Here is a 27315-nt window from a genome sequence, read left to right on the forward strand (position 1 = left end):
GCGGCGCGTCGCAGCTGTCATGGCGGAGGCCGTCTGGAGCACTGACACCGGGGAGGCTGTGTATCGCTCCCGGGACCCCGTGCGCAACTTGCGCCTCCGGTAGTCACCACCCCAGCCCCGAGGCCCCATGCTTTTATGCCTTTAGATCATTCCAGCCTGAACTCGGTGTTCTGAGGCCCCACTTCTGCTTACAATCCCGGCCACTTCTCCGGGCTCCCCACTTCTCTCATTATCCGTACCCCTGTCCACTCACAGCCTCCAAGAACCTCTTACAGACCCACCCAAGTCCATTGACGTCCTTGTCGCTCCTAGTTTCTTAGAGCCCTGTGTCCCCAGTACACCCTCTCACCCTCACCCTTCCCCATCGGACGGCGCACCCCACCCACCTCCTCTCCATTGGCTACACCCAGCACACCTTGGCAACCCCACCTCCTCTCTTTTGTTTCCCTCATCCTTGCTTTCCCTCATCTCCCGGTTGCGTGTCTGGTAACTAATATTTTGGGTTTCTCTTTTCTTGACAGAGTCCGCCTGCAAAGAATCACATCAAGCCATTTTCTTCATTATCATCCTGCTACCCAGCTGGGGAAGGACCTCATAGGCTTGGCCACTTTCAGGCCTCAGCCAACTGCCAGTGGGTGTTACGGTGGTGATGTGCCATCTAATACTAATTCTGATACTAATCAGAACATAGTGAGATAAATACTATACTTATGATATGTTATAGATTTGCCTGGCAACTTCCATAATATTTGTGGCATTTTTAAAAGAGAAAACGTTCCCCAAACTCTGAATACACATATAAACACTTTTAAAAACAACTTTTAAATTGGAGGTTGCTTGAAAAGTATGCATATGAACATCAACTGTTTTCTTGTGGTTTTCCTTATCTGAGAAACCAAAAGAATGAGGAGAGTACAGAGTGCTCCTGTTAGGTCACTAGTCTGTCTGCTTTTATTGTTTCTCTTTCTGTTTAGACCTGCTCATGGGCAAGAGTGTGGGCTTGTGGGTTATGAAACATGTGTCTCTGAAAAAGGCATACTCAGCCAGCCAAGAGTGTATTAGATTAGATCTGGGTTTTTTTGTTTTGTTTTGTTTTGAAACAGAATCTCATTCTGCCCCTCAGGCGGGAGTGCAGTGGTAGGATCATAGCTCACTATAACCGTGGTCTCCGAGGCTCAAGCCATCCTCCTGCCTCAGCCTCCCAAGTAGCTGGGACTACAGGCTCATACTATCACACTCAGCTGATTTTTTTAAAGTTTTAGTAGAGAAGAAGTCTTACTATGTTGTCCCTGCTGGTCTCAAACTCCTGGGCTCAAGTGATCTTCCCACCTTGGCCTCCCAAAATGTTGGGATTCCAGGCGTGAGTAACTGTGCCCAGCCAGATTTGGTTCTGTTAAAAAATCATTTATTTGCCTTCACTGTCCTCTCCTGACACTTGGCTTCCTAAATTTCAGTGTTTGTGATTCTACATACATGGCTTTAGAAATAGTAAAGGCAAAAATGCCAGGGTTATTTTCTAGCAAACTCAGACATTTGGGACTGAGGAAGGGCTGGCTATTCAGATTATATCTAAATTTCAGTTTCTTATATCCAGTTAGATTAAACATTACCCAGAAGAGGCTGGGTGCAGTGGCTCATGCCTGTAATCCTAGCACTTTGGGAGGCCAAGGTGGATGGATCACTGAGGTGGGTCAGGAGTTCGAGATCAGTCTGGCTAACATGACAAAACCCCATCTCTACTGAAAATACAAAAATTAGCCAGGTTGGTGGAGTGTGCCTGTAATCCCAGCTACTTAGGAGGCTGAGGAAGGAGAATAGCTTGAACCCAGGAGGCGGAGATTGACCGAAACAGTGCCACTGCACTCCAGCCTGGGTGACAGAGTGAGACTCCATCCCACCCAAAAAAAAAAAAAAAAAAAGCTCCTAGAGGATATTTCCTTTATTCAAATTGAAGTAGTGATTAAGATTTCTTGGGTCCTAATCTTGGCATCTGCTCATACCAACTCTCATATACAGCCTCTCTAGCATTTCTCTAGATTGAGTGTTTAATAAATTGCTGAACTCCAGCTGGTTTTTGTGGCAAATACAAGGATAGGGACTTTGGTTATAATCAACCACAGAGCAAGAAGTGGTGCTGGTCTGGCTCAAGCATTTGACTCACTCTGTTGTCTTTGGAGGTGGACACCGCCCAGAGGAAGACGAAGAGGAGGAGATTGTGATTGGGTGGCAGGAGAAGCTCTTTAGCCAGGTGAGCCAGTGTCTCGTGTCTGCTCTGTCTATTCCACCTGGTCTACCTTCACGTGGCTGGTGATACATATTGTCAAACTGATTTCTAGACAGATTGTAACAGTTTATACTTTGCCCTCTTGCGTTTAAGGGACAGTAAGACATGGGGACTGCCACTACTCAGTTTTATGATTCTGAGTGAGGCACTTTTCACCTCTGGGCTATATGGTGTCTGTGATAGCAGACTTGGATTAGACCATTAGTCTGGTTCCTTTTAGCTCTAATATTCTTGGCTCCCCTGCCATCCGTTAGTTTAGAGATGGTTATGAAAACATGTCAGATAACATCAACTCTGTAGAACTAACTGATTTGATTAAACAGTTATAGGAGAAAGAGTTTGATGTATTACAGTGATGTACACATCTCTGTTTCCTTTTGGTGACCTCAGTTTGAAGTAGATCTGTACCAAAATGAAGCGGCCTGTCAGAGTCCTTTGGATTATCAGTACCGTCAGGAGATCCTGAAGCTGGAGAATTCGGGTGGCAAGAAGAATCGACGAATCTTTACCTACACTGACTCTGATAGATACACCAATTTGGAGGAGGTATTGTTCTTTCCAGGGTCTCATAACTTTCATCTTTGCTTCCTCTAGTTTTTTTTTTTTTTTTTGCCTTACCGGGTTTCTGTGTGTTACATCAGAAGCCTGGTAAGGGGAGACAGTAGCCTACCTAGAAACTGTTGTGAGTTGCTGCTGCTGGCAGCCAGGCTGGAAGAGCATGGACACAGTCTATGGGTGGTGGGGCTGCTGCTTCCTTCTCTACCTGCTGAAGGGCCTAGGGGAGCTGCCATTATCTCTGATTATATGCTTGTAGAGTGCATGCTAGGAGAAGTGACCACTGGGCTTGACTTCCTCCATCCATCAATGAAATGAGATGAGGTGCTAGAGTCTAGAACAATCCAGATAAAATTTATCAAGGGATTCAGCCCAAACTCTGAGTAGATGGACTTGAAGAGGAATTCAGTATAACTATGGAAAACAGCTTATGTCCTCAATTTGCCTATGTCAGAAATACCCTTGTGACCTTGTTTTACATTTTCTTTAGTCACTGCATTTCAGTGGCTTCTGTCTTCTCAGTAAAATTTTAAACTTCTTGAGGGTAGAGCCTTTATTTTCTGATTATTGTCTATGACTCTATAGGTCTCTGCAAGGAACAGGTATTCAATAAATGTTCTGGAAAGATTGACATGCTTTCATTAGTAGAGCTGTGGATTGATAACATACAAAGTTTGGGTTGAAAATTAGCCAGGCACGGTGGCATGCACCTGCAGTCCCAGCTACTTGGGAGGCTGAGGCAAGAGGATCACCTGAGCCCAGGAGTTCAAGGTTGTAGTTGGCTATGATAGTACCACTGTACTGCAGCCTGGGTGAGACCCTGTCTTTAAAACAATAACATAAATTAAATAGAATCTGGGTTGTCTGTTTTGGAAAAGCAAATAAAAATGCAGTTGGTGCTCAGTTACCACGTGAGGATTTCCCACAAAATACTTGTATCCCATTTGGCATTTTCTAACCACCTTGTTAACTTCAACATCTACCAAGCAAACCAACCCAACTTTTTGTTGGTTTTTGCTCAGAGACTGCAGACTAATTTTGATATTCACATAAATCACTCATTTTTAAAATCCAAAGGCAAACCAAGACACAGTAGAAGTCATCTTTGGGTTGTTTGGCCACTGCCCCCTCCATTAGCCTGTATAATTGTGAGGCGGCGGAACCTGCAGGGTTCAGGTCCTGATGAGGTTTCAGAAGGAATACTTCCCTTCAGGTACTTGGCCCCTTGTGGCCCTGACCAGATGGCTTCACAGGGCTGCTTGCTTTTTTCAGCACTGTCAGAGAATGACCACCGCAGCAAGCGAGATGCCTTCATTCTTGGTGGAGCGAATGGCAAACGTCAGGCGGCGCCGGCAGGACAGGCGAGGGATGTGAGTGCGGGCGTGGGGTGGGGGCAAGCTTTTACTTTTTATTTCCTGAAGTTAGGTAGTTTTGAATTTTTATCAGTGGTTATATGTAGTATTCAAGTATTACTTTGTAATTAATTTAAAAAATAAATATAAAATGTCTTCCTCACTCTTCATGTGGACATTTTCCCAAAGTGCTTCAGAGAGAGGGAAGGGATGTCATTTCTGTTTGTCAAGTATTTTGCTCTCCGCTGGGGTATACTCCATCGGGGTGTGCCAGGGAAGTGACCTTTCTGTGGTGTCTCCCAGGGAGGGCAGCATCCTCAAGTCACGCATTGTCACCTGGGAGCCCTCAGAGGAGTTCGTCAGGAACAACCATGTCATTAACACCCCTCTTCAGACGATGCACATCATGGCAGACCTGGGGCCCTGTAAAAAGTGAGTGAAGCTTCTCACTGCCAGCCCAGATCCTCATCCTCTTCTTTCACCAGCTGTCCTCTTCCTGTTATTATCATCCTGGGTTATAGGGGAGGGAGGGACTTTTTCTTCCTTTTTTTCTTAGTTGTACTTAGAAGAAAGTTTTACCATGTCAGTTCTCCCTATAGCCTCTGAAGCAGGCTCAGTAGCTCTTCTTCTTTCCCCGGAAGACCAATGACCCTCAACCTTGGTGTTTTCCTGGTTTCTAGGCTTGGCTATAAGAAGTACGAACACGTCCTGTGTACTCTGAAGGTGGATAGCAATGGTGTGATCACAGTAAAGCCTGACTTCACAGGCCTCAAAGGACCCTACAGGTAAGGAGAGGAAGAAAGGGGTAGTGGAGACTGGCATTCCTTCCCTTAGTTGCGCTTCTTGTCCCTAGTCAACTAGACTGTCAGAAAGTCCTTCATCTGTTCTCACTTTGACATTCCCAGGCAATAGTCTGTATTCTGTTCTGAGTTATAGGCCCCTAGAAAGCTGGGGTCCCTGTTCTCAGAAAATGTGCAACTGCACCAATTTGAAAGGGATCCCATCAGTGGTGCAATAAAGTGACAGGGATTCTCTGTGCTGCTGAATATAGGACCTGACCAGAACAGAGTGGGGTGAACTCAGCCGGGCTTTTCCTCTGGGCTGACTGTTCCTCATCTCTGTGTCTTGGAAATGACAGAACTGTAAATTAGACATTATCTGGACCAACCTGTCCATTTTTCAGGCGAGAGAACTGGGTGTGAGGAATGTTATGCCTTATGGTGACTTCAAGCCAGAAATGGGCCCAGAACCTATACTTTCTGAGTCTAGTCTGGTGCCCTCTCTGCTTTACCTTTTGTTTCCCTCTCCCGGTTGTCATTACGGCCATATTTATCATCATATACTTCAGGTGACGTGTATGGACCCTGGTAGCTCATCCCTGGGCTGGAGCCGGAGGGCCCATATCTCACGACCAGAGTTGCTCCTTTCTGTGGCTTTGACCTTACAGGATCGAGACAGAGTGGGAGAAGCAGGAGCTGTGGAAGTACACGATCGACAATGTGTCCCCCCTTGCCCAGCCGGAGGAGGAGGAGCAGGAACAGCGAGTGTTAAAGGATGTAAGCCCAAGTTCATTCCAAGGATCAAAGGATGAGCCTCAGTACCTGGGGCTGAGACCATGTCTGAGCTAGATGTCAGCAGTTGCTCGGGAAAAGCCTTGCCCTTCATAGCCCCTTCTGACATAGGCAGCATTGCTGATATGTCAGACTGAAGTTTCTGATCATAATAGTAATAATAATAACCATTTATTTGAGCATTTACCATGTTCTGTGCTATGTATTTACCATACCTTATTTCCTTTAGTCCTTACGATAACCCTTTGAGGTGAACACTTTTCTTCTTACTACCTTATAAGGAGGGAAACTGAGATTGAGGAGCTAAGAAGTCTGCCCAGGGTTGCATAGCTTGTCAGCATGAGAGTCAGGATTCCATCCCAGACCAGCTGACCCCAGAGCCTCTGTGCTTCATAGTGAAATGTCGGAGGATCAGGTGCTTAGGCCTCCAGCTCTTGGCGACCTTTCCCGTGATTGCTTTTCTTCTTCCCATTCAGAACTGAACTGTGGTCTAGCTTGGGTTGCATCTTGAGTTTTGGTTTGGTTTGTTTCCTCAGCTTTATGGTCGGCACAAGGAGTATCTCAGCAGCCTCGTAGGCACTGACTTTGAGCTGGTAAGTAGCTTGGCTTCCTGCAGCACTGTCAGTTGTGTTTAGCCAGAGCATTCTGACTGAGGATGAGTTATAACACCTCTCTTAAAGGTCTGAAGTATACCCTATGGTATGAAAAGAAAGTCAAAGAATAGCACATAGAGTCCTCATTATGTGTTTTGAAACACTGCATGTTGATCTAGAACTGTTAATGCCTAGAAAAAGGTCTGAGAGGCTACACATGTGCTGTTGGTAGCTTTCTCTGAGGAGGGTGGAAATAGAATGTGGTAGATGGGGCCCAGCACGGTGGCTCAAGGCTGTAAGCCCAGCACTTTGGGAGGCCGAGGTGGGTAGATGACGAGGTCAAGAGACCGAGACCATCCTGGCCAACATGGTGAAACCCCATCTCTACTACAAATACAAAAATTAGCTGGGCGTGGTGGCGTGTGCCTGTAGTCCCAGCTACTTAGGAAGCTGAGGCAGGAGAATTGCTTGAACCGGGAGGCGGAGGTTCCAATGAGCTGAGATTGTGCCACTGCACTCCAGCCTGGCGCCTGGTGACAAAGTGAGACTCTGTCTCAAAAAAAAAAAAGAATGTGGTAGATGGGTAGTGGGTGGTGAGAGGGATATATTAGGGATTTTTACTTTTTAGCCTCTAAACTTAGGTAATTTTCAATTTTTATCAGTGATAATGTATTTATGTATCATGATAATTTAGAAAATAAATATAAAGATGAAAAATGTCTTCTTCACCTTTCATGTGGATATTTTTTCAAAATACCCCATAGAGGGCAGGGATGCCATTTCTGTTTGTCACATATTTTGGCTCTTAAAAAATAGAGGCCTGATGTAGTGGCTCATGCCTACAATCCCAGCACTTTGTAAGGCCGAGGTGGAAGGGTCATCTGAGGCCAGGAGTTTGAGACCATCCTGGGCAACATAGTGAGACCACATCTATACAAAAATAAAAAAAAGATTAGCCAGGTGTGGTGGTGCATGCCTGTAGTCCCAGCTACTCAGGAGGCTGAGTAGGAGGATGGCTTCAGCCCGGAAGTTTGAGTTTGCAGTGAGCTATGATCACATCATTTGCATTCTAGCCTGGAAAACAGATCAAGGCCCTGTCTCAAAAAAACAAAAAAAGAAAAGCAGTTTAGGTCAGTTATTCTGTGGTGCTGTTCTTTGTCTTTTCTCATTCTAAGTGTTCCATTTTTAGAACTCGAAACAAAAATAGAATTACTTACTGGTCTCCCTCTCTTTCTCTAAAAAAATTAACCTTCACTATTTTCATATTGCATAAGCAACAGACATTCAGTATTTAAAAGTTAGATAAGACAGATAAATAACTAAAAAAGAAAATTCCCTGGTTTCTTGACCTCAGCCATCTAAAAAGAACAGGGCATTTTGGCTTCCCACTGCACCCCATAGGGCGGTTGCTATTGCTTGGCTAATTTCCCATAATGCATTGTCCTCACTGCCATTTAAATTATGTACTTTCTCCCTACAGTATGAATCTTAGAAATGAAGGAAACAGATCTATGGAGAAATGTCAGGGTGGGGAGTAGTGACAGCCAGGGTCTGACTTCTGCAGATTTGTAGATGGGGCTGGAGGAGAAGTGCCGATGCCCTCCAGGCCTGCTGATCTTTTCCCACTTCTCTTCACTTTAGCCTGTTCCAGGTACCCTCCGGCTCTTTGTAAATGGAGAGGTAGGTAAGTGTCTCACTAGACATAGATCTCTTGATGCTTAGGCCCGTGCCTAGCTGTGAATAGTCTCCTCCACCCTGGTAGAGGCCTTGTCTGCCGTACTTGGGAAACTCAGTGATAAGTCTTTCCTGGAAATGTAGAGAGTTCCTGGCCCTCAAAAGACTTGCTCTCAGGGTGTGTAGGCCCCTCAGGACTGGGTTGCGTGCTAAGGGTGGTAGGAAAATGAGCTAAAATCGCTTCCTGTTTTCTCTCTTAGTTTCAGCCCAAGGCTATGAGTATGACAATCTCTACGTTCACTTCTTTGTGGAACTGCCAGCTACTAGTAAGTAATATTCTTAAGTCTCTCATTTTCTACCCATTCAGACATTTGGTCAGACTTCCTTTCCCACTCCTTTGCTGAAATCGTTACTATTCTTTTCAAGGTCATAGATCACATCCACTTTGCCAAACCCAGTGGGCTTCCCTGCTTTCACCTCACTTGACCTTCCTGAAACATTTGCCAGAGCCCACTGTGCTGCACGACACACTTCTCTGACTTCTGGCTCCACACTTCTCTCTCCTATCTCACTGGTGGCCCCTCAGCCTCCTTGGGTGATGCCTTCCCTTCTGTTGATCTTAAATTGTGAGAGTACCCATGGCTAAGCCAAGGCCTTCTCCTACCCTCTGTGTGCAGTCTTCCTGAGTGACCTCATCCATCCCATGGCTTAAATACCATCGGTATTTCTCAGACTCCTTGGTTTCTGCATCTAGCCTTAACCTTTCCCCTGGACTCCAGACACATATCCAGTTACTTCTTTGTCATTTCTGTCTAAAAAGAACTCTTAATTTCTCCTCCTCCCTCAAACCTCCCCTCCCTGGTCTTCCCCATCCTAATGATGGCAGTGCCATCTACTGAGTTGCTGATGCCAAAAACCTAGGGGACATCCTTAATCCCTCACTTTCCCTAGTTCCCTTTAGCCAGCCAGTCTGTCAGCAGTTCCTGTCTGTTCTTCCTTCAAAAGCTGTTGTGAACCTGTCTATTCTCTCCATCACCCTACTCCAAGCCGCCACCTCCATCTGTTGTCTAGGCCACTGCTTTCAGTTTCTGACTTACCCTCCTGCTTCCTGCCTTGCTCCCATTTGCAATTTGCCACAGTCACCAAAGCCAAATTGAGCCTTAAAAAATCTAAACAAGTTGTGTCCCTTTTGAGCTGAGAAGCCCAACAGCTTCCCCTCCCATTTAGAGTAAAACATAAACTCCATACCCTCAATGAGCTGGCCCCTGCCTATCTCTTCCAGTCAACATTCTAGTCATTCTTCCCAGCCAGGTTCATTCCCACCTTTTAAGGGCCATTTCCTTTGTCTGAAACCCTTTCTGCCATATCTTAGCATGGCTGGTTCTTTCTGAGTTTAGGTCTCAGCCTGTGTCACTTCTGAGACAGGCTCATTGGACTGACCACCCAGTCCAAATGAGCCTCCCAGTCACTCAGTCCCTTCCCCATTTTATTTTTAGTATAGCACTCATCACTACCCAGTAGTCTCTTGTTTGCTTGTTTTTTGTCTGTCTCCCTGCTTCCCCAAGAATGTCAGCTCCAAGAGAGATGGCAATATTTTCTATTTGGTTACCAAGATATCCCCAAGATATACTAGCACATAGCAGGCACTCAGTAAATGGTAAATGAATGATTGTATGAGAATACATGAATACAGAAACTTTGTCTTTTTCTCAACTGCTTGCTTTCATCCCAGGTGAGCTTACTCTATCTGGTCTTTGGCTTTCAGACTGGTCAAGCCCAGCATTCCAGCAGCTCTCAGGAGTAACACAGACCTGTGCCACCAAATCCCTAGGAATGGTATGGAGAATGAGAGCAGGCATCTGGAAGGGAATGACATCTGCTCCTGGGATGGCATTGTCAGCTTTATCAGGCCAAGTGCTGTGCATCTGGGGAGGATTCCAGAGTTGGGTCACTTGAGTGTGGGTTCTGCAGAGCTACCCAGTCTGGAGGTTCTCTGTCTGCCTTTTTGAGGATGGCAGCAGCTTGTATTTGGGTGTCCCTTTGCCCTTCAGACTCCTACTTCCCACCTGGGTGATAATTTTTCTTTTTTCCTTGTGAAGATAACCTTGTCATTGGCCACAAGGAGAACAAATTCCAAGGGAGGCCTTGTCCACCCCATGACACTCCTTTTTATAGGACAAGGTGGCTTACTTCTCCTACCCATTCACGTTTGAAGCCTTCTTCCTCCATGAGGATGAATCTACTGGTGAGTAGCTCAGCAGTTGATCTGGGCCCTGGTTCCCCTCAAGCAGTGCTATCTTGGTGAAGGCTGTCTGTGACCTGGCCACTTATTGCTCCCAGATGCGCTCCCGGAGTGGCCTGTGCTCTACTGTGAGGTCCTCTCACTGGACTTCTGGCAGAGGTACCGTGTAGAAGGCTATGGGGCTGTGGTGCTGCCTGCCACTCCAGGTAACTGCTTGTCCCCACCCTTCTTGTGGCCCACATACCCTAGGCCCTAAGAACAAGACTAACACTCAAATGATTCTGGTGAGGGGTGGGGATAATTGGGAATTAGAAGTGATGTGGCCTTGGCACTGACTTCCTGACAGTCTCTCCATGTGCTTCGTGCTCCTTTGATTGGACTCAGTGTGAGAAGCTGTATGGCAACATTGGCTCAGAGCCTATGTGTATTGAATGAGTCAGCATTCAGTTTGAAATAAAAGCATCTATCTTTTGCTGTGTGCCAGACATTGTGCCATACTTCTCATTTAATTCTCCCAGCCACTCTGTAAGGTGCAGGTGGTATTTCCATTTTACTAGATGAGGAGAATGAGGTCCAGAGAGGTTAAGAAACCTGTCCGGGGCATGCAGGTAAGAACTGGCAGAGCTGAGATTGGAATTTCTCCCTGATCAATTTCCAAACAGGTGCTCTGGGTAACCGTGATAACCTTCACCAGAGGCCAGGTTATCACAAGACCAGGTGTTTTAGCTGAGTCTAGACCCGTATCATTGCTGGGGAGTCACTGAGGGGTCACATGCCCTTTCTGGACCTGGACCCCGTCTCCTATTCCCCTGTGCAGGCTCACACACCCTGACAGTCTCTACATGGAGACCTGTGGAGCTGGGCACGGTGGCTGAGCTGAGGAGGTTTTTCATTGGCGGCTCTCTGGAACTGGAGGACCTCTCCTACGTGCGGATACCAGGATCCTTCAAGGTGACTTTTGTCTTGGGAGTGACTTCATACTGGGCACATATGGTCCTGCCTTTCTATTCTGTAGGAGGTGGGATCTGGGTCAAGACCCCTTAGTTGTGCATTGCTTTAGTATTACTTACCTCCTTCCTTCCTGTGGCTTAAGCTGGAAGTCATGGCCATAGTTCGACCCATGTTCCAATATCTACACTGCTATCGTAGGAGGGCAGTGGAAAATAGTATAGTTAGAGATTTCCCCTGGTCCCTATCAGAATAGCTGACCCTTTCTTTCCCCTGTCACTGAGGGCCTCAGTAATGAGATGTGGAGAGGACTCACAGTAAGCGTGTAAGACTGCTACTTCTCAAATGAGGTTGGACTATTCCCTAGGTTAGTTGGGGGAACTCAGTATTAGCCTTGAAGTGATAGAGTCTGGGATGGACTAAGGTTTCCCCAACAGAACTGTGCATCCCAAGAATGGGATTAAGAATGGGAGGGAGGCCAGAATGGTGTGGGGGTATCTAGAGACTGCAGAAACCCGATGCTGTCTCAATGGCATGCCACAGGGGGAACGCCTGAGCCGCTTTGGACTCCGCACAGAGACCACAGGCACTGTCAGCTTCCGCTTACACTGTCTGCAGCAGTCCAGGTGAGTGACCTGGGCCTCTGCCTTGGGGCACCTTACCCCTTAGGGCTGGAGAGCAGCTGTAACCATGTGGCTGGCCTCCCGGCAGGGCCTTCATGGAATCGAGTTCCCTTCGGAAAAGGATGCGGAGTGTGTTGGACCGTCTGGAAGGATTCAGCCAGCAGAGTTCCATTCACAATGTGCTGGGTATGTCCCCTTTCCCGGCTGGCCACCTCGGGTCAGCATGGGCCTGTTTCTCTCTGCACTGTGGCAGCTGAATATCATATCTCCTTTCCTTACAGAGGCCTTCCGTCGAGCCCGGCGCCGCATGCAGGAGGCCCGGGAAAGCCTCGCCCAGGACCTAGTGAGCACCTCTGAAGCCTTGGTCTCCTAGTTCATGGCAGCTCTGGCCCACAGTGCAAAAGGACAAGATGAGAGATATCAGAGGCCAGTGCTCTCCTGCCTCTTCATCTTTCTGATTAGAGACCGCGTTGTCTGCTGAGAACCAGAAAAGCTGCGAAATTCCCAACTGGACACTCTGCCTAGCCTTCTGCGGGGTCCTCTCCCTGCTCTGTGGAAATAAAGTCAGAGACCCTGTGGCCCCCTTCATGTTGCAGCCACTGTAAACGGGCATCACAGCAAGGCAGGCTTTTTGGTCTGAAACTAGTTTGGGGTGACCCCATAGTAAGTCTGTCCTTGACTCACTTTTCTGGCTTGTCTCACAGTAGCAGGGGGATGCAGGGATTTACTGTTCTCCAGCCTTTAAAAATGGAGGCTTCCTTCTTCCAAGACCAAAGAAGGAAGCTGGATGGTAAGAACGTTCTTAAATCCCCAGCCTGTGAGTCTCAGCCTCCTCCTTCCAGGACCGCCTCATTCTACTGCTTGGAGCTTGCTGAGGCTGAGATATGACTTATTTCTGAGTAAGTGAAGGCTGATGGCAATGCCCAGTCCTTTCTGCTAGCTGGGTGTTAGCTTTTACCTTTATATATATATATATATGGACCCTTTTTATTTTGACTGATGTTCTGTTGGCTGTTTGTCTGTTCAGGTTGCTGGTATGGCTGGGGTGTTCTTAATGTCAGGGCCCCTACCATGTCTGCCCTTCCCCTTTTATGCCTTTCCCTACTCCACAGTGTTTCTTTGGGCCCTCCTAATTCAGCCCCAGGAGAGGCATAGATGGTAGTGCCAGCTTGCATGTTAGCAACACTTCTCTTAAACATCTGGAACAAAACATGGAACTGGGGCCACGTCCTCCCTAGCCCAACACAGAAACAGCAGCTCCTGCCCTTAGCAGTACTTTATTGGTAGAATCAGAGCATGCTGCCCAGCCTCAGGCTCAAGAGGAGGATTGTGGGGTGTCTGGAGGTTGGGACTCTGTGGTCTCTCAGTCATGGTGAGGAAGGGGAGGGAGGGCTAGGAAACAGTAGAAAGTGCTGTAAACCCTTCAGCTGACTCTTCTTGCCTGGGCTATAAGATCACATGGCTTGGCTCCCAAGCCTTTGTACATGGCACTGATTCATAACCTAATACCTAAGAGGCTCCTAAGGTGGGAAGGTCCATTGCTGATAGGAGCCCCCAGCTCTCACTCCTAGCCAGGGAACCCAGCTCTGAGCTATAGCCAGCAGAAACATCAGCAGGCTGCAATTGCTCCAGGGGGAGAAGGGAGCCTCCTGGTCTTCTCCTTCCCCTTGTCTCCAAAAGTTGGAGGCTTGGGATAGACTCCTGTGGAAGTAACAGAATTGGATAAGTGAGGAATTTACTGGACATTTAGAAATGGGGCTGTTTTCAGGTATTAGTGACCAAGCTGAGGATAGTTGGACACTCCTAATTTCCCCCCGAAGTCCTCAGGCCTGGGATTGACTTTCAGCCCAGAAGCTAGCACATGGGAAAGCCACTTGGAAAAAGTACTATGTCCCTAGTGACAAGTTCAGTTTTCTCTGCTTAGAGACCTAAGAGGACTCAGCCATCTATCCAGGGAAGGATGTGACGGCTTGACCCAGCCCAGGATGCTGGAGGTGGCCTCTCCTTACCCGCAGAAGTCTCAGCTCCCTTGCCAGGCTGACAGGTTCAACCTGGGGATACAGCTGCAGCTCACAAAGCCCCGGGGGTAGATGTTGGCTCTGAAGATGTCCCTTGAAACCGTGGTGATACCAGTATTGTCACATATAATTCGAGACAGGGAAATTCGGTCCAGGGCCTTGCGCTGTCTTTTGGTGAAAACACCTCGTTTCTGCCACCAGAACCTACCAGGCAGTCAAGAAATGTGTGTGAAGGTTGGGGAGGAGCACCTGTTGTGTGCCAGGTACTTTACATATATTATTCCAATTCTCACAAAATTCCTGCAAGATAAGAATTTTAGAAATGAAACAAATTCAGTGGCCAAATAAATTATTTGGCAGTATTAAGTGTACAGTAATTTAAGTGGCCAGGGCTGAATTTGAACTCAGGCAATACCAACTCCAAATGAGTCAGGTCTTCAATCACAAAATTATTGGAGGGAAACCAGATTTAGCCCTTTCTGCCCCTGTTTTCTGGGACCAACCCAGAACAGTGAGGCTGTCAGTCTGGTTCCTGGGTTTAAGATGACTTCTACTCAAGTAATATGGGCCTTGCCTGGCTCAGTGTCTCTCTCTCTTTGACCCAGCTTTCCAGAGAGGAGCCTCCTGATTTCAGATCCTGTGAACTCAGAAGTAACACTAAATAGAGCAGTGTTCTCCAATGTTTAGTCTTGAAATGCTAGAGTGTTTTTCTGCTCTGCCTGTGGTGCCGATGTCTTTTATGATAGGGTCACTTACCTGTCTCCGGCTCGGGCCCTTCTGAACTGGTTCTCAAACAGGCAAGCCAGAAGAGGCCCCACTCGAGCCCCTGGCAAAAGAGGCTCTGCGATGGCCCCAATCCAGATGTCGATGTTGTCAGGTGTCCCATACAGATTCAGGAACTTCCTTGCCAAGTCCTGGTTTTTCAGCACCTGGCTAAGCTGTGCCAAATTCCGGGGCTGGGAGAGCCCACAAAAGTGCCTCCAAGCATTGTACCCTGCAGGGGAACAGGGAGAAGCAGCTTCAGTCTTGCTGACCTCCCATTAGCTTCTGCTGCTCTCCACCAGTCCTCTAGGAGGAAGCTGTGGCCAGTCAGTGTTGGGCAGAACCAGAAGATTCTGCTGGCAGAAGAGGCCCTAAACCTTCCAAAGACCAGGTATCTGTCCACTGATTGAAAATGTGAGTGGATAACCATGCTCAGTGTGCATCAGAATGAGGAGTGTGTCCTAACCTAAAAAGCTTTTCTAACCTAAAACTCATAACCACAAATCCGTAATGATATTATTACTGGGCTCAAGTGCATTCATTTAGACGTAAGTAAGACAATACCCAGAACATAAAAGACTCTCCATCAGGTTTCTAGAATGAATGAATGAGTGGTGAATAAGTGAAGGAACAAACCAACAAATGGAGAGCGTGAATAAAATTCATCTACTCAGAAAAGGATGGCACACTATGATCCTGTTGATATGAGAGGTTCCTGCATAGGCCAATATAGAGACACAAAATATACTGGAGGTGATCAGGGCTGGGGTGGGGACAGGGGCTGACTGTCCTTACAAGGTTTCTTTGGGGAATGATGGAAATGATGTGATATTAGATTGTGATGATGGTTGCATTACTCTAAATACACTAAAATTATTGAATTGTCTATTTCATATGGGTTAATTTTATGGTAAATCTCAATAAAGCAGTTTTAAAAAAGTTTTCAGAAGCTTCCAAAGACCAGCCATACATATTTGTCAGCTACCAGGATCCCACCAGGGCCAGGCCACATCAGAGAGTGTGACAATCAAGGTAGCAGATAACTTTGCCATGTCCTGGACACCAGCCCAACATCATCCATTGAACTACAACTCACACACACCATCCCCCAGCAGAACACATAAAACCAGTGTTTTGCCATTACTGAGCACTGTTGGGCGAGTATCTCAGGACCCTCACGACACCTTTGCGAGGTGCTTTTATGGTATGCTGACTGTATCTGGCATGTTTATTAAAGTTGAGCAGCCATGACTGCAGTGTCACTTTACTGTTAAGTGGAGCGCAACCCAGGTTGTCCAGTTCCCAATTTGATGTTGGACTTGGGAAGGGATTAGAGCAGATGGCAAGAGCTCGTGCCGGGATGATATTTCTGAAGGGCACTCCAGATATATCTGATATTTTTGGGGGGAGTAGAAACTCGCAATGTGGAAACTTGGGATAGCTAGTGATCTCAGCTCTCCAGCTCTTCCTTTTATATCAAAGTAGAAGGCAAGAATGTTAGTCCGAACTGCACCATTTTGTAAGCCCCCCACCATTTCCCAGACGTCTGTCAAAGTGAAACACTCCACAGGGGGTTGGGCCATGAGAAAAACATCCTTATCATACCCTGAGGGGGCAAAAGACCACTGAAGGAATATCCCTATTATATCCTGCTGGGCAAAGGTCCAGGGAACATCTCTTACCACATCCCACTGAAAAAATGGCCTGATCATAGGCACATCTTAGTATCCTGCCAGGCAGCAAGCCATATGGCCCAGGCTCCTCCTGCCCATACCTGTAAGTACCCCCCACCGTGTAAGCGGCAGTGGGCTCTGGCATTAAGCTGGTCCCCCACTTCTGTAGGTTTTATGCTGGAGATAAATGCCTGCATTTGCTGTTGAGCCGCCCTCTCTTTGTGTGTGTTTAAGCTTCCCTTCAAAACCTGATAGAAACTTGGGTGGCTAGCATTCCCAGCTCTCCAGCAGGGGGCGCACACAGCTCCTTAGCTGCCGAAAGGCCCAATTTAAGGAAGAAAAGCAGCTCAGGTTTCTTGAGTGCCTGCTGTGTGCTGCCAGGCGCTGTGTGAAGTGGGGTGGGCTGTAGGAGGTGTCACCACTGCTTCATACATGGCCAGGATCAGCCAAGGCAGATGGGGCTTCAGGTTCTATCTAGATAGGGAGGCAGGAGGTAGGAAGGAGGGAGGAGCAAGGCAGTGGCCAAAGCCTTCCTCTACTGGGGTTGAACAGGGGGAAGAAAGGAGAAATTACAAATTTAAATTCAGATGTTACTACTTCCTATTTGTCTGACCTTGGAAAAATTACTAGCTGTCTCTGACGTATTTCCTCATCTGTAAAATGGCTGTAATCATTACTTCTCAAGGTAATTGGGAGGACAAAATAAAATAATATACATGAAAGTGACTAACAAAGTACCTACATTTTGTTCTTTCCTGGGATAAAGTCATTTGTGCCCTCACCAAACAGCCAATGCAGCTTTAGTTTTATTCCACCTATTCCATACCTCTAAGGCTCTTTGCCTTTCTCCATTTAGAGCAGGGAGCATTTCCGTAGCTCTGGAATTTGAGCCTTCCTCCTTGGAACTTGCCAGGGTGTTGGGAATGGAGAAGATCGTCCCTGCCTTTTAAGCCTATTGCTTTTTTCGTTTTTTTTTTTGTTGTTGTTGTTGTTTGTTTTTTGAGACGGAGTTTCGCTCTTGTTACCCAGGCTGGAGTGCAATGGCGCAATCTCGGCTCACTGCAACCTCTACCTCCTGGTTTCAAGCAATTCTCCTGCCTCAGCCTCCTGAGTAGCTGGGACTACAGGCGTGCACCACCATGCCCAGCGAATTTTTGTATTTTTAGTAGAGACGGGGTTTTACCATGTTGACCAGGATGGTCTTGATCTCTTGACCTCGTGATCCACCTGCCTCGGCCTCCCAAAGTGCTGGGATTACAGGCTTGAGCCACCACCCCCAGCTGCCTACTGCTTTTTTCTACTTGGAAAGTTCGAGTCTCCCTTTTTCAGCTCTGGGCTTGTGGTGAACCTAAAGCTGGACAGCAAACGGTGTTCCGGGGGCGCTCTAGGACATTGACCTTGCCTTGCACGCCTCTGCACCCCTGCACATCCTGTAGACAGTCCCAGTCAGAAAGGAGGTACTGGGGTCTTCCCAGAACCCCCTGAGCAGCCTGGCCTGAGCAAACCTGGGAGAAGAGGTGGGCAGCCCCCTCACCTGGAAGGCCATGGTCCCGGCTTCGTTGCATGTTGAGAGCCGCCAGGTCCAGCCCGATCCTCCTCACTTGCCGAAATAGCTGGTCCCGGAGCTCATCCACTAACATGGCATCCTGACGGTTCAGCTTGGCAGGGGTGGCCATGAGGCCCCGGAGGATGGGGTCGATGCCACCTGGTGGCAGGGAACATGAGCAGCACAGATCAGACCAGCCTCTGGGAAGCTGTTTGGGTTATCTTCCACATGATGCCAAGCTAGCCCAGAGCTGGACAAGCCAGTCAGGTATGTTCAGTAACATCTGTCAGGAAACAGAGGTCTGGAGGGACATGAAGTAGCTGGAGCTGGGAGACAAAGGGGTCACCCCACTTCTTAAGGAGTGGAAGGTGAGCTCCCTATCAATCTGACATTAGTCTCCACCCCTTTAAAAAATCCTCTCATCCCACAGAGGATGCGAGGCCTGTGACTTAGGGTCTTGCTGGCACCTGCCTTGTTTCCACTGTCCTGGGGAGATATTAGCAGTGGCTTCTGCAGCAGCCGGGCTTCCTGGCAGTAAGTTTGGCCCACCTAGGGGAGGGTGTGCTCCCCACCCTCACCCCCATTCACCCCCTGGAAAAGCTGGTCACCTTCATGCACGATCCGCCAGCTGGCAAAGAAGGTGGAGCTAAGTGGGATGTGTGAGTTGGGTGCAGAGGCCTGGTACTGACTGTCCAGGCGGAACATGAAGGGCTGGAGCATGGTGTGGCCAAAGCGGAAGGCCAGGGTGAAGACATTGGCTACACGTGGGTCCACTTTGGAGCAGTATCCCCTGTAGGGCCCCAGGGTTCACCTGGCCCGGGCCTTGCCCAGAACCAGGGGTAGAAAGTCTCGGTAGGTGATGATCTAGAAGAGAAGACAGGAGGAACGTTCCCCAGAGGCCACTCACCCACATCCTGGCTTTTTCAAAGGGTGACTCTGACATATTAATTCTTTATTGTCATCATGTGACAACATTAATTTCCCATTGGTAGATGGAGATACGATGCCCAGAGAGGGTGAGTGACACGGACAGGGTCACACGGGAGTTAGAGGCAGAATCAGGGGAGAGGTTAGATCCAGGCACACCGCCAGTTGTCCAGACCCAGCTGGTTTTAGGCACATCCCCGAGGATGTGTTAAGGACTGCTTCTCATGCCAAGCTTGTCATCTGGGGGGATGCTGGGACGCAGAGCTCCTTACCTGGACCATGGCCCCCACGATCTTCCGAGCCTCATTGTACAGCTTGTCTCCAGTCCACCGGGGATTCAGGCGTCTCAGCTCGGTGGCCAGTCGGTTGTGCTCTCGCATAAAGAGGGTGTGCATGGCGGCCAGTTTGGGGGTTTCCGTTGATCGGGTGTCACCTTGAAAACCCCAAACTCAGACTTATTGCAGCCTTTCCCAGAGAAATGTCTTTCTGCCAGGGCAGACCCAGGACTGGGGACTGGAGAGATGGGGTGGGCCACACTCTTGGGCCTCACTATACCTCCATCTCTTCAGCTATGCTGAGGCTCCTTACCGCCACCCTCCTCCCTAACACAACAGGCCGGAAAGGGGAGAACAGGGGGATCCTAGCAGGCTTGGGTTAGGCAAGAAAGCACAGGGCAGCCACTGGTTTCAGGCAGGGGCATCTTTGCCTAAGGATTCTACTCATTCTACTCTACAAGACAACCAGATCCATAGCCTGGACCAGCTATGAGCAAGGGCACCTTGACTTTGGGACTGCGAGCCCACCTGTACATGAACCGCATCTGCCTGCATGTTCTCTACCGAGGGCTGTTGTACCCTTTTCCATCCTTGGGTTTGGTCTCATACTGCTCTCCCCCATGAGGCAGAGGGAAAGAGGAGGAGAGGGAAGGTCAGGCAGAGACCGTTCTTACGAACGGACCTTCTACTACAGGCAGGGAAGGAAAGGAATTGCCATCATGTGCTTGCTTTTAACTAAATCCTTTTGCACAAGGTCCTAGTTAGGCTGCTGTTCAGTAGACCTCTCCTGAAGGCACATGCTGCTCTTCCCAGGACACACAAATGTACAATCCTTCAAAAGAGGGGCTGGGCCGACTCCCTGTGAGAAAAACAGTGGAATAGGGTGGACAGGGCAGAGACCTGGAACCTGCACTGATTCTGTTCCTCAAGTGGACTCTGCCATTGGAAACTCTGTGCTCTTGGGCGCATTATTCACCTTCCCTGAGTCTGTTTCTTATTGCAAAATGAGGACGATAATAATTCCCTCCTTTCAGGGCTGTTGCAAGGGTTAGAGATGGCAGATTTAAATATCTTAATGAGGTCGGGTGCAGTGGCTCACACCTGTAATCCCAGCACTTTGGGATCCCAAGGCAGGTGAATCACCTGAGGTCAGAAGTTCGAGACCAGCCTGGCCAACATGGTGAAACCCCGTCTCCACTAAAAATACAAAAATTAGCCAGATGTGGTGGTGGGTACCTGTTATCCCAGCTACTCGGGAGGCTGAGGCAGGGAAATCACTTGAGCCCAGGAGGTGGAGGTTGCAGTGAGCTGAGATCATGCCACTGCACTCCAGCCTGGGCAATAGAGTGAGACTCCATCTTAAAAATAGTAATAATAAATATCTTGATGATTTTTATTAAATCATTACAATAAAAATGATTACCATTATTATTGTAACTATGTGCACGGAACAAAAGACACTGAGGAAAGTTCCAATTGTGCTTCCAGAAGAAGGTATTAACTGTCTAGCAACAGTTGGGGACAGGGAGGAACTAAGGAAATTTATCCCAGAGAAGAAAAAAAATGGAGATGGAAGTAACAGCTACTTTGAGGTATTGTTCTGTGAAAGAGAGACAGTGTATTTTCTGAGGTTCCAGAAGCATGCTTAAGAGGAATAGGTGTATATTTGATTAAAATAAGGAGACTTTTTTTTTTTTGAGACGGAGTCTCATTCAGTTGCCAGAATAGAGTGCAGTGGCACAATCTCGGCTCATTGCAACCTCCGGCTCCCTGGTTCAAGTGATTCTTCTGCCTCTGCCTACCGAGTAGCTGGGACTACAGGTGTGCACCACTAGCCCAGCTAATTTTTGTATTTTTTAAAATAGAGACAGGGTTTCACCATGTTGGCCAGGATGGTCTTGATCCCTTGACCTCGTGATCCACCTGCCTTGGCCTCCCAAAGTGCTGGGGTTACAGGTGTGAGCGACCGCACCCAGCTAAGACCTTTCTAAAAGTCAGAGCTGCTTGTGGCTGAGCCAGGGTGCCACATAGGTGGTGAGAGCCTTCTCATTGGAGATGGATAAACAACGATCTCTGACCACACACAGGGAGTTTGCAAAGGGTCTCCAACATTCTGATTCTGTGATGACTACACAGCTCTGTGCCTATGATGTGCCTAATACTGAGGTCCCAAACTACATACCTTCACCACCTCCCACCATGGCTTCCCAATCCTGACCCCAGGGATGGTTGTTTCCTCGGAACACACCACCTGCCTCCCAGTCTGACCTGCCAGGAAGCAGGGGATGCGCGCTGAGCGGTTGGTGAGGAGACAGGGGTCGTCGTGCAGGTTGTCAAAGGGCAGCAGGGCCCGGCCGTTGTCTTGGAAGCGCTGGTTGACAGCCAGCAGCCCCAGGTAGTTGGTCTTGTTTCGGAGCCGCAGAGCAAGGGAGACCTCGCTGCCGTACACCATGCTGGCATCCATGAAGGAGGTGAGCGCATTGATCTGGTTGCGAACTTGGTTCTTGTTTTGGGGGCATGAGGGTGCCGAGCGGAAGAAGGGGATGCAGTCATGCTGGTTCTTGATGCGGGGGTCATTAGGTGGTATCTAAGGTGGAAGAGGAGTCAGTGACATGGGACCCCCTCAGTAGTAGACTCACTTCTCTCCCTCATGTTCCACTTCTCTCAAAATCTTGCATAAAAACTCCCCTCCTCCAGGAAGCTGTCCTTGACTCACCCAGTCTCATGCTGCTCACCCCTTCAGTCTGAGTGTCCTTAGCATTTTGTTTCACAGAGTCTCAGAAGGTCAGGAATGAATGAGGCTTTTAAAACAATCTAGATCCTCATTTTACAGCAAGGAAAACAGCCTCAGAGAGGGAAAGTGACAACTAGTTAGCAGGAGAGGTGGGTTTAGAACTTAGTTCTCATGACTCTTGGGCCGGTGCTTCTTTAATTCTGTTCAGTTCAACAGAGTTTTTTTAAGCCCCTTTCTTGCTTGGTGCTTTGGAGACTACAAAGGTCAAAAAACACAGAAAAGGTTGCAGGAAGCTAGCAGTTCAGTGGAAAAAGGCACATACACATAGAGTTAAGAAACCAGGTTGGAGTGGCATCTGCTGTGCTTGATAGAAAAGCCATATGTGGGCTAGGCATGGTGGGCTCACGCCTGTAATCCTAGTGCTTTGGGAGGCTGAGGCAGGTGGATTACATGAGGCCAGGAGTTTGAGACCAGCCTAGTCAACATGGCAAAAACTCATCTCTACTAAAAATAAAAAAATTAGCTGGGTACACATGCTTATAATCCCAGCTACTCGGGAGGTTGAGGCATGAGAATTGCTTGAACCCAGGAAGCAGAGGTTGCAGTGAGCTGAGATTGCACCTCTGCACTCCAGTCTGGACAACAGAGTTAGACTCTGTCTCAATAATAATAATAATAATGAAGGAAAGAGAGAAAGTAAGAAAGGAGGGAAGGAGAGAGAGGGAGGGAGAGAGGGAGGGAGGGAAGGAGAAAAGAGAAGAGGGAGAAAAGAAGTCATATGCTAAAGGTGTGATCTGAGAAGCCTCCCCAGATGAGGTGCCCCTGAGCTAGGGATTGAGGAATAGATAAGGTTGCAATAGGAAGAGGCCCTCACATGTCACCCCTCATGAATGTGGCCCCACCTATTAAGAGTGACTGTGTGTGTATGTGAGAGTGTGTTCACGTGTGTCACCTCTATGTCCCTAGCAGAGACTCTGCTCCCTGGACTCCACCTTTTCTTTCCTAGTGCCCCACACTGTCCTTGCTTTCTAGCCTGAAGGTTACGACCCCACCCACAGCCCAAACCCAAGAAGTTGGCAAGAGCTGCAGGGCCCTTGGACCACTCCAGGAAGAAGAGAAGGGCAAGAGCTAAGAGGCCCTTAGGTTGCCAAAAGCAGGGGCCCAGAGGCTTCCCATGTTGGATTCAGACCCATGGGTCAAGGCCTGTCTCAAGAGTTTCCCACTCCGTGAAGCCTGGCCTGAGCCTCCAGGCAGATTGCCCTACCCCCACCTCTCAAACACACATGGCATGGGGTTTCTGCTCAGCTGTGTTTCTTGTGTCTCGACCTCATACCCTAGCTCCACAGACAGCTCCTTAAGGACGGTGCTTCAGTCCTCCAAATCCCCACCCCCAGCACCTTGCCTTTTGGGGAGGCCACACAAGGGCATGGGAGATTGGCTGAGGGTACCTTGATGGGAAAGCAGGGGGGCACCTGGGCGCAGGTCTTCTCACAGTCAACCCCTGCAGTAAAGGCCACTCTGGCTGGGGACTCCGGGGCGAAGTCTAGGTCATGGTCAATGAACTGGCCCCACTGCATGAACATGAGGGCCCGGCCGTGGTCTGAGGCCAGTCTCTCACTGGGGAAGCGCACAATCTGGTTGGAAACAGCCCGGACCTGGTGGGGAAATAACATCAGCGTGGGCCATGGGCTTCTGACACCACAAGGTATTAGAGCCAAACCAGGACTCAGGGAGCAGCAGCTCCCCTGCTGGAATCCAGAGCCTCTCCTCTTCTGTCCCCCACACCCCTTTCCCTTTTTATCCCTGGAGATGTAGGCACCTTCTGCTGTCATTCCTAGAAGGACAGTTTCTGGGATTCCAGTGGTAAAGAGAAGGAGAGGGGCCAGGTTGACTGCCTCAGACCTCACCAGCTCTTCCAGAGGGGAAAGCAGGTCAAATCGATAGATCAATTTATAGACTGATGGCTAACCAGATGATAGTGCTGACTCACAGGCGCATGAGCTAGTTGCCAGGTGATAGATAATACATGTAGGGAGTACTGGGTCAGTGGATGGAAGGATGGATAGAAGAAAATTAATTCATAGATGTTGATAGATGATCGACTGCTCTATTGATATAGCAATAGAAAACTGATGAGTTGATAAATGTGAAATAGATCAATAGATAAAGCCAGATGAGGGTATAGAGAGCTGTTTATATTTAGCAAGAGACTTTGACACTAATTTTCTCAGAAAAAAAACCTACAACACCGTAATGGTTAGTGTGAATAGAGCATGTCCTATATAGCTATTTATACCAAGGACTTTAATATTCACACAGGCTCTACAAGATAGGTTTTAGTGCCATTTTACAGATGAGGAAACTGAGTCTCAGAAAGCTGTATTGTTTGCCACAAGTCACTGCACTGGTCAGTGGAAGGGCCTGGGTTCAAGCCCTGCCTGGCTGACTCTGGGCTGTGTTTCACTCCCCAAATTTAAGAGATCAAGCAATGTCCACACCCTCAACCCCAACTCACAAGAGGGAGGAGGAAGCCATTGCGCCTCCTGCCTGGGGTCCAGCCAAAGGGGAGCGACCGCCTGTCCTCATAGTCGGCCGGCAGCCAGCGAGCCAGAGGCTGGTTGGAGGCCCCTAGCCAGGGTCTCCTCCTGCAGCAGTGGGGGGTGGGGGGTAGGGGGTAGGGTTAGCAGGGGCAGGGTCTGGAGATGGCTCAGCAAGGAGGAAGAGGATGGGTGCGGGAAGGGAGGCCCCCCCACAGGTGCAGCCCCGTGCACACCTGTTGTTGCATCGCCCAGTGATGGTGCGGTACTTGCGGCCACAGCGCTCCAGCTGGTCCTGGAGAGCACAGCCACTGGCCTGGGACAGCAGCCGCAGCTGCGGTTCTGTTAGTACATCTTGGGGAGGGCAAGTGGGCAGGCCTGAGCTGTCAGCTTCGTACCTCCCATCTCTTTATCCTCTCTCCTCCCAGCACCCCAAGCCTGTGCACCCTGCCTCCCTCTCTTGGCTGGGGCAGGCGCGGGGGCTCAGTGGAAGCAGAGTACCAGTGACATTGAAGGGTCCAGACTGCTGGGGTTGTAACTTCTCTTCTAGCAGCCCCAAGGCCACATGCATATAATCTGCAGCCTGAACAACTGTCCTGGTGGCTGCCACTGGTTGCTTGAAGTAGGAAAGGAGGTCCATGGGGCTGGCTGAGCCGCTGCGAAGCCGCTGTTTGATGCTGCCCAGGAGAGGAGGAGTGAGGCCTGGAGAAGGGGTCCAGACCCACCCAGCAGAGGCCCAGTCCTGGGGGACAGTCAGGATAGGGCCCGGGGCAGAAGGTCGGATGGAAGGGAGGCTCTACCAACAGGAGAGGTTCATGGGGTCCAGAGGGGGTGATGGCTGATGGCTGATCTCTTGGGGACTGTGCCTACTGATTGCTCAGGGTGGTGGGCACCTTAGCTGGAGCCCCCCCCCACTGATCCTCCCAGGCTCATGCAGCCCACAGACCCAAGTCCACCTCTCCTGGGTCCAATTGTAGGCAGCATCCACCAGCAACTTGGCGTCTGCTATGCAGTCCCGGAGGACTGAGGTCTCCACTGCCCCAGGGGAGGCTGTTCAAAGAGATGGAGGCTCAGGGTTCTGGGAGCCACAAGACCCTCCCTCCAGACCCAAGTGCTTCCCCTTCCATTTCCCTTCCCTCCTCCTTGGCCGTCTAGGAGGCCATTACCTGGGTCAGTGCCCTCACAGGGCTGGGCAAAGACGAGTGTGGCCAGGACCCCTGCCAGGGCTGGGAGCAGATGCATCTCTGCAGTGAGACTTCACCAGCTAGGATGTGAGTGACACCCACAGCCGCACAGGAGGGTCCTCTGCTCCCCTCTCACTTCGAGGACTCCCAGCTGATCTCTCACCTCCTCCTACCCTTCTCTAGACGTAGCTGGGAACGGACTTTTATAGCCCATTCTAGGGTGGGGGAGGGCAGCTCTAGGCCCCAGAAGCCCAGCCTCTTGGGTGGAGTTCTAGGACTTCCCTCTGGTTTTCAGGGGAGTTTTGAGACTGAAACACCCTGCCCCACCCCTTGCCAGTCCAGGGACATTCTTCCTTCCTATCCTTCACTCCGTCCCTACCTTCTACTACCAAGCCCACTGATGCACTTCCCCCTGGGCCCAAAGCAGCACCTGGGACACGGGTGTGGCTCAATGGATATATGTTGGCTGATTGAGGAGCAGTGTACCTCAGTTGCCACTGCCTGGCCACATGGCCTCGGGCAAGCCACTTTCCTGCTCCAGGCCTCAGTTTTCACATCCCTAGAATGAGAATTGGGCCAGATGACTGGAAAGGTGCTTCTCCTCCGCAACAGGGGAGAAAGTGAATCTGTCTTACAGTTATACACACCCCCATACCCAGCACAAAGCCCAGCATTTAGTAGGTGCTTAGCAGGTGTTTGCTGAGTGAATGAATGATCGGTGATGAATGATTTGGCCCCTCTCCTTATCCCGTAACCCTACCCACTCCCTCCAAGGTGCCAGGGAGAGTGTGAGGCTGTGGCTGAGCCAGGGCCTGGCAGTGAAATCTCTCATGGGGCCATTTTGGGGACGGAGTGAGATGTCACAGGTAGCATACCCAGCCAAGTGAGCTGCTGGGGAGCCTCAGGTAAGCGCCCACCGTGGGCTTTATTCTCCTGGCATTTCTTCAATGCCAATCAGTAGTAGATTGACTCTGAGAAGTAGGTTTCAATTCTGAGTTCCTATTGGGCTTGGTGAGAAGCAGCTTCTTTAGAGGTAATGTGCTGCCCCAGGCTCTGACTGGCCTGGTTGAATCCAGCCCTGTCACTAGCTTCGTGACCTTGGGTGAGCCTTCATTTCCACCTTAAGTGCAGAATGCGTCCCAGTCGGCCTTCTGCAAGGGCCCATCCTCTCTGCACCTAAGCCTTCCCTGCCCTGGATGAGCCATGTAGGTCCTTTGCCTCTGACCTCATTCTGGCTGCCTGGAGAGCATGTGCTCATACCTGAGACAGTTCCAGAGTCAGCCACCAGCCTGAGACAGTTCCAGAGTCATCCAGGCCAGCAGCCTGCATGTCCTCACCCCTTCTTCAGGAGGACACACCCCTTCTTCCTCAGTGTGGACTCCACGCCTGCTCCAGACTCCCAGGGAGGCTGTTCCGAGTGTCCCGTCTCCTCCCCACCCCCACGCCCTACCGGGACCCTGCCCAATGCCCTCGACAGCTTCCTCCTCCCACAGCAACACTACCAGCATAACAGTTGCTCTTGAAACAACCACTTCGCTTCGGCAACCCCTTTCACAAGCTCCAGTTGATGGCCTGGGCCCTCCTGATCTTATCTTTTTTTCTTTAACAGAGGCCCCTCTCCTGTGACAGGGGGCCTGGGTAGAAGTCACTGGAGGAGCTGAAAGTGCACTGGGTTCCTTGATGCTGTCCCCCTGCGCCACTGGGTAAAGCACACCCCTCCATGGAGCTGTTTCCAAACCTTTGAGATGGGGACAGTGAACCTCGTGGAGGAGAGAGATTCTATGAATCACAGAGTGCTCCTCAGCTGTGTGTCACTT

General features: G+C 49.4%; 2 protein-coding genes across 3 annotated transcripts; one reads left to right on the forward strand and one right to left on the reverse strand.

The window, feature by feature from the left end:
- Positions 1–15510, forward strand: MKS1 (MKS transition zone complex subunit 1). 2 transcript variants are annotated; one of them, XM_002763979.7, is made up of 18 exons: positions 1–99; positions 522–631; positions 2178–2248; positions 2675–2830; positions 4112–4209; positions 4495–4623; positions 4872–4976; positions 5639–5747; positions 6299–6355; positions 7997–8039; positions 8290–8355; positions 9795–9865; positions 10205–10274; positions 10370–10477; positions 11089–11222; positions 11763–11845; positions 11931–12028; positions 12124–15510. In XM_002763979.7, exons 1-18 carry the CDS (start codon positions 20–22, stop codon positions 12213–12215), a joined length of 1680 nt encoding a protein of 559 aa, XP_002764025.3. In that variant the 5' UTR covers positions 1–19; the 3' UTR covers positions 12216–15510. The 2 variants fall into 2 exon arrangements, with proteins under 2 accessions (XP_002764025.3, XP_017824803.2); XM_017969314.4 differs by lacking the exon at positions 11763–11845 and having other exon boundaries at positions 11889–12028.
- EPX (eosinophil peroxidase) lies at positions 13863–25562 on the reverse strand. The gene is given in 12 exon segments (XM_008990970.5): positions 13863–14064; positions 14617–14854; positions 17830–18000; positions 18450–18705; positions 19041–19201; positions 21312–21630; positions 23226–23432; positions 24293–24422; positions 24551–24668; positions 24816–24991; positions 25271–25364; positions 25481–25562. Coding segments are annotated over 12 exon segments (2148 nt in total). The 5' UTR covers positions 25557–25562.
- Between the last annotated feature and the right edge of the window lie 1753 nt (positions 25563–27315).

The sequence above is a fragment of the Callithrix jacchus genome, chromosome 5 (genome assembly GCF_049354715.1).
Source record: "Callithrix jacchus isolate 240 chromosome 5, calJac240_pri, whole genome shotgun sequence".
In the NCBI taxonomy this organism is placed as follows: Eukaryota; Metazoa; Chordata; class Mammalia; order Primates; family Cebidae; genus Callithrix; species Callithrix jacchus.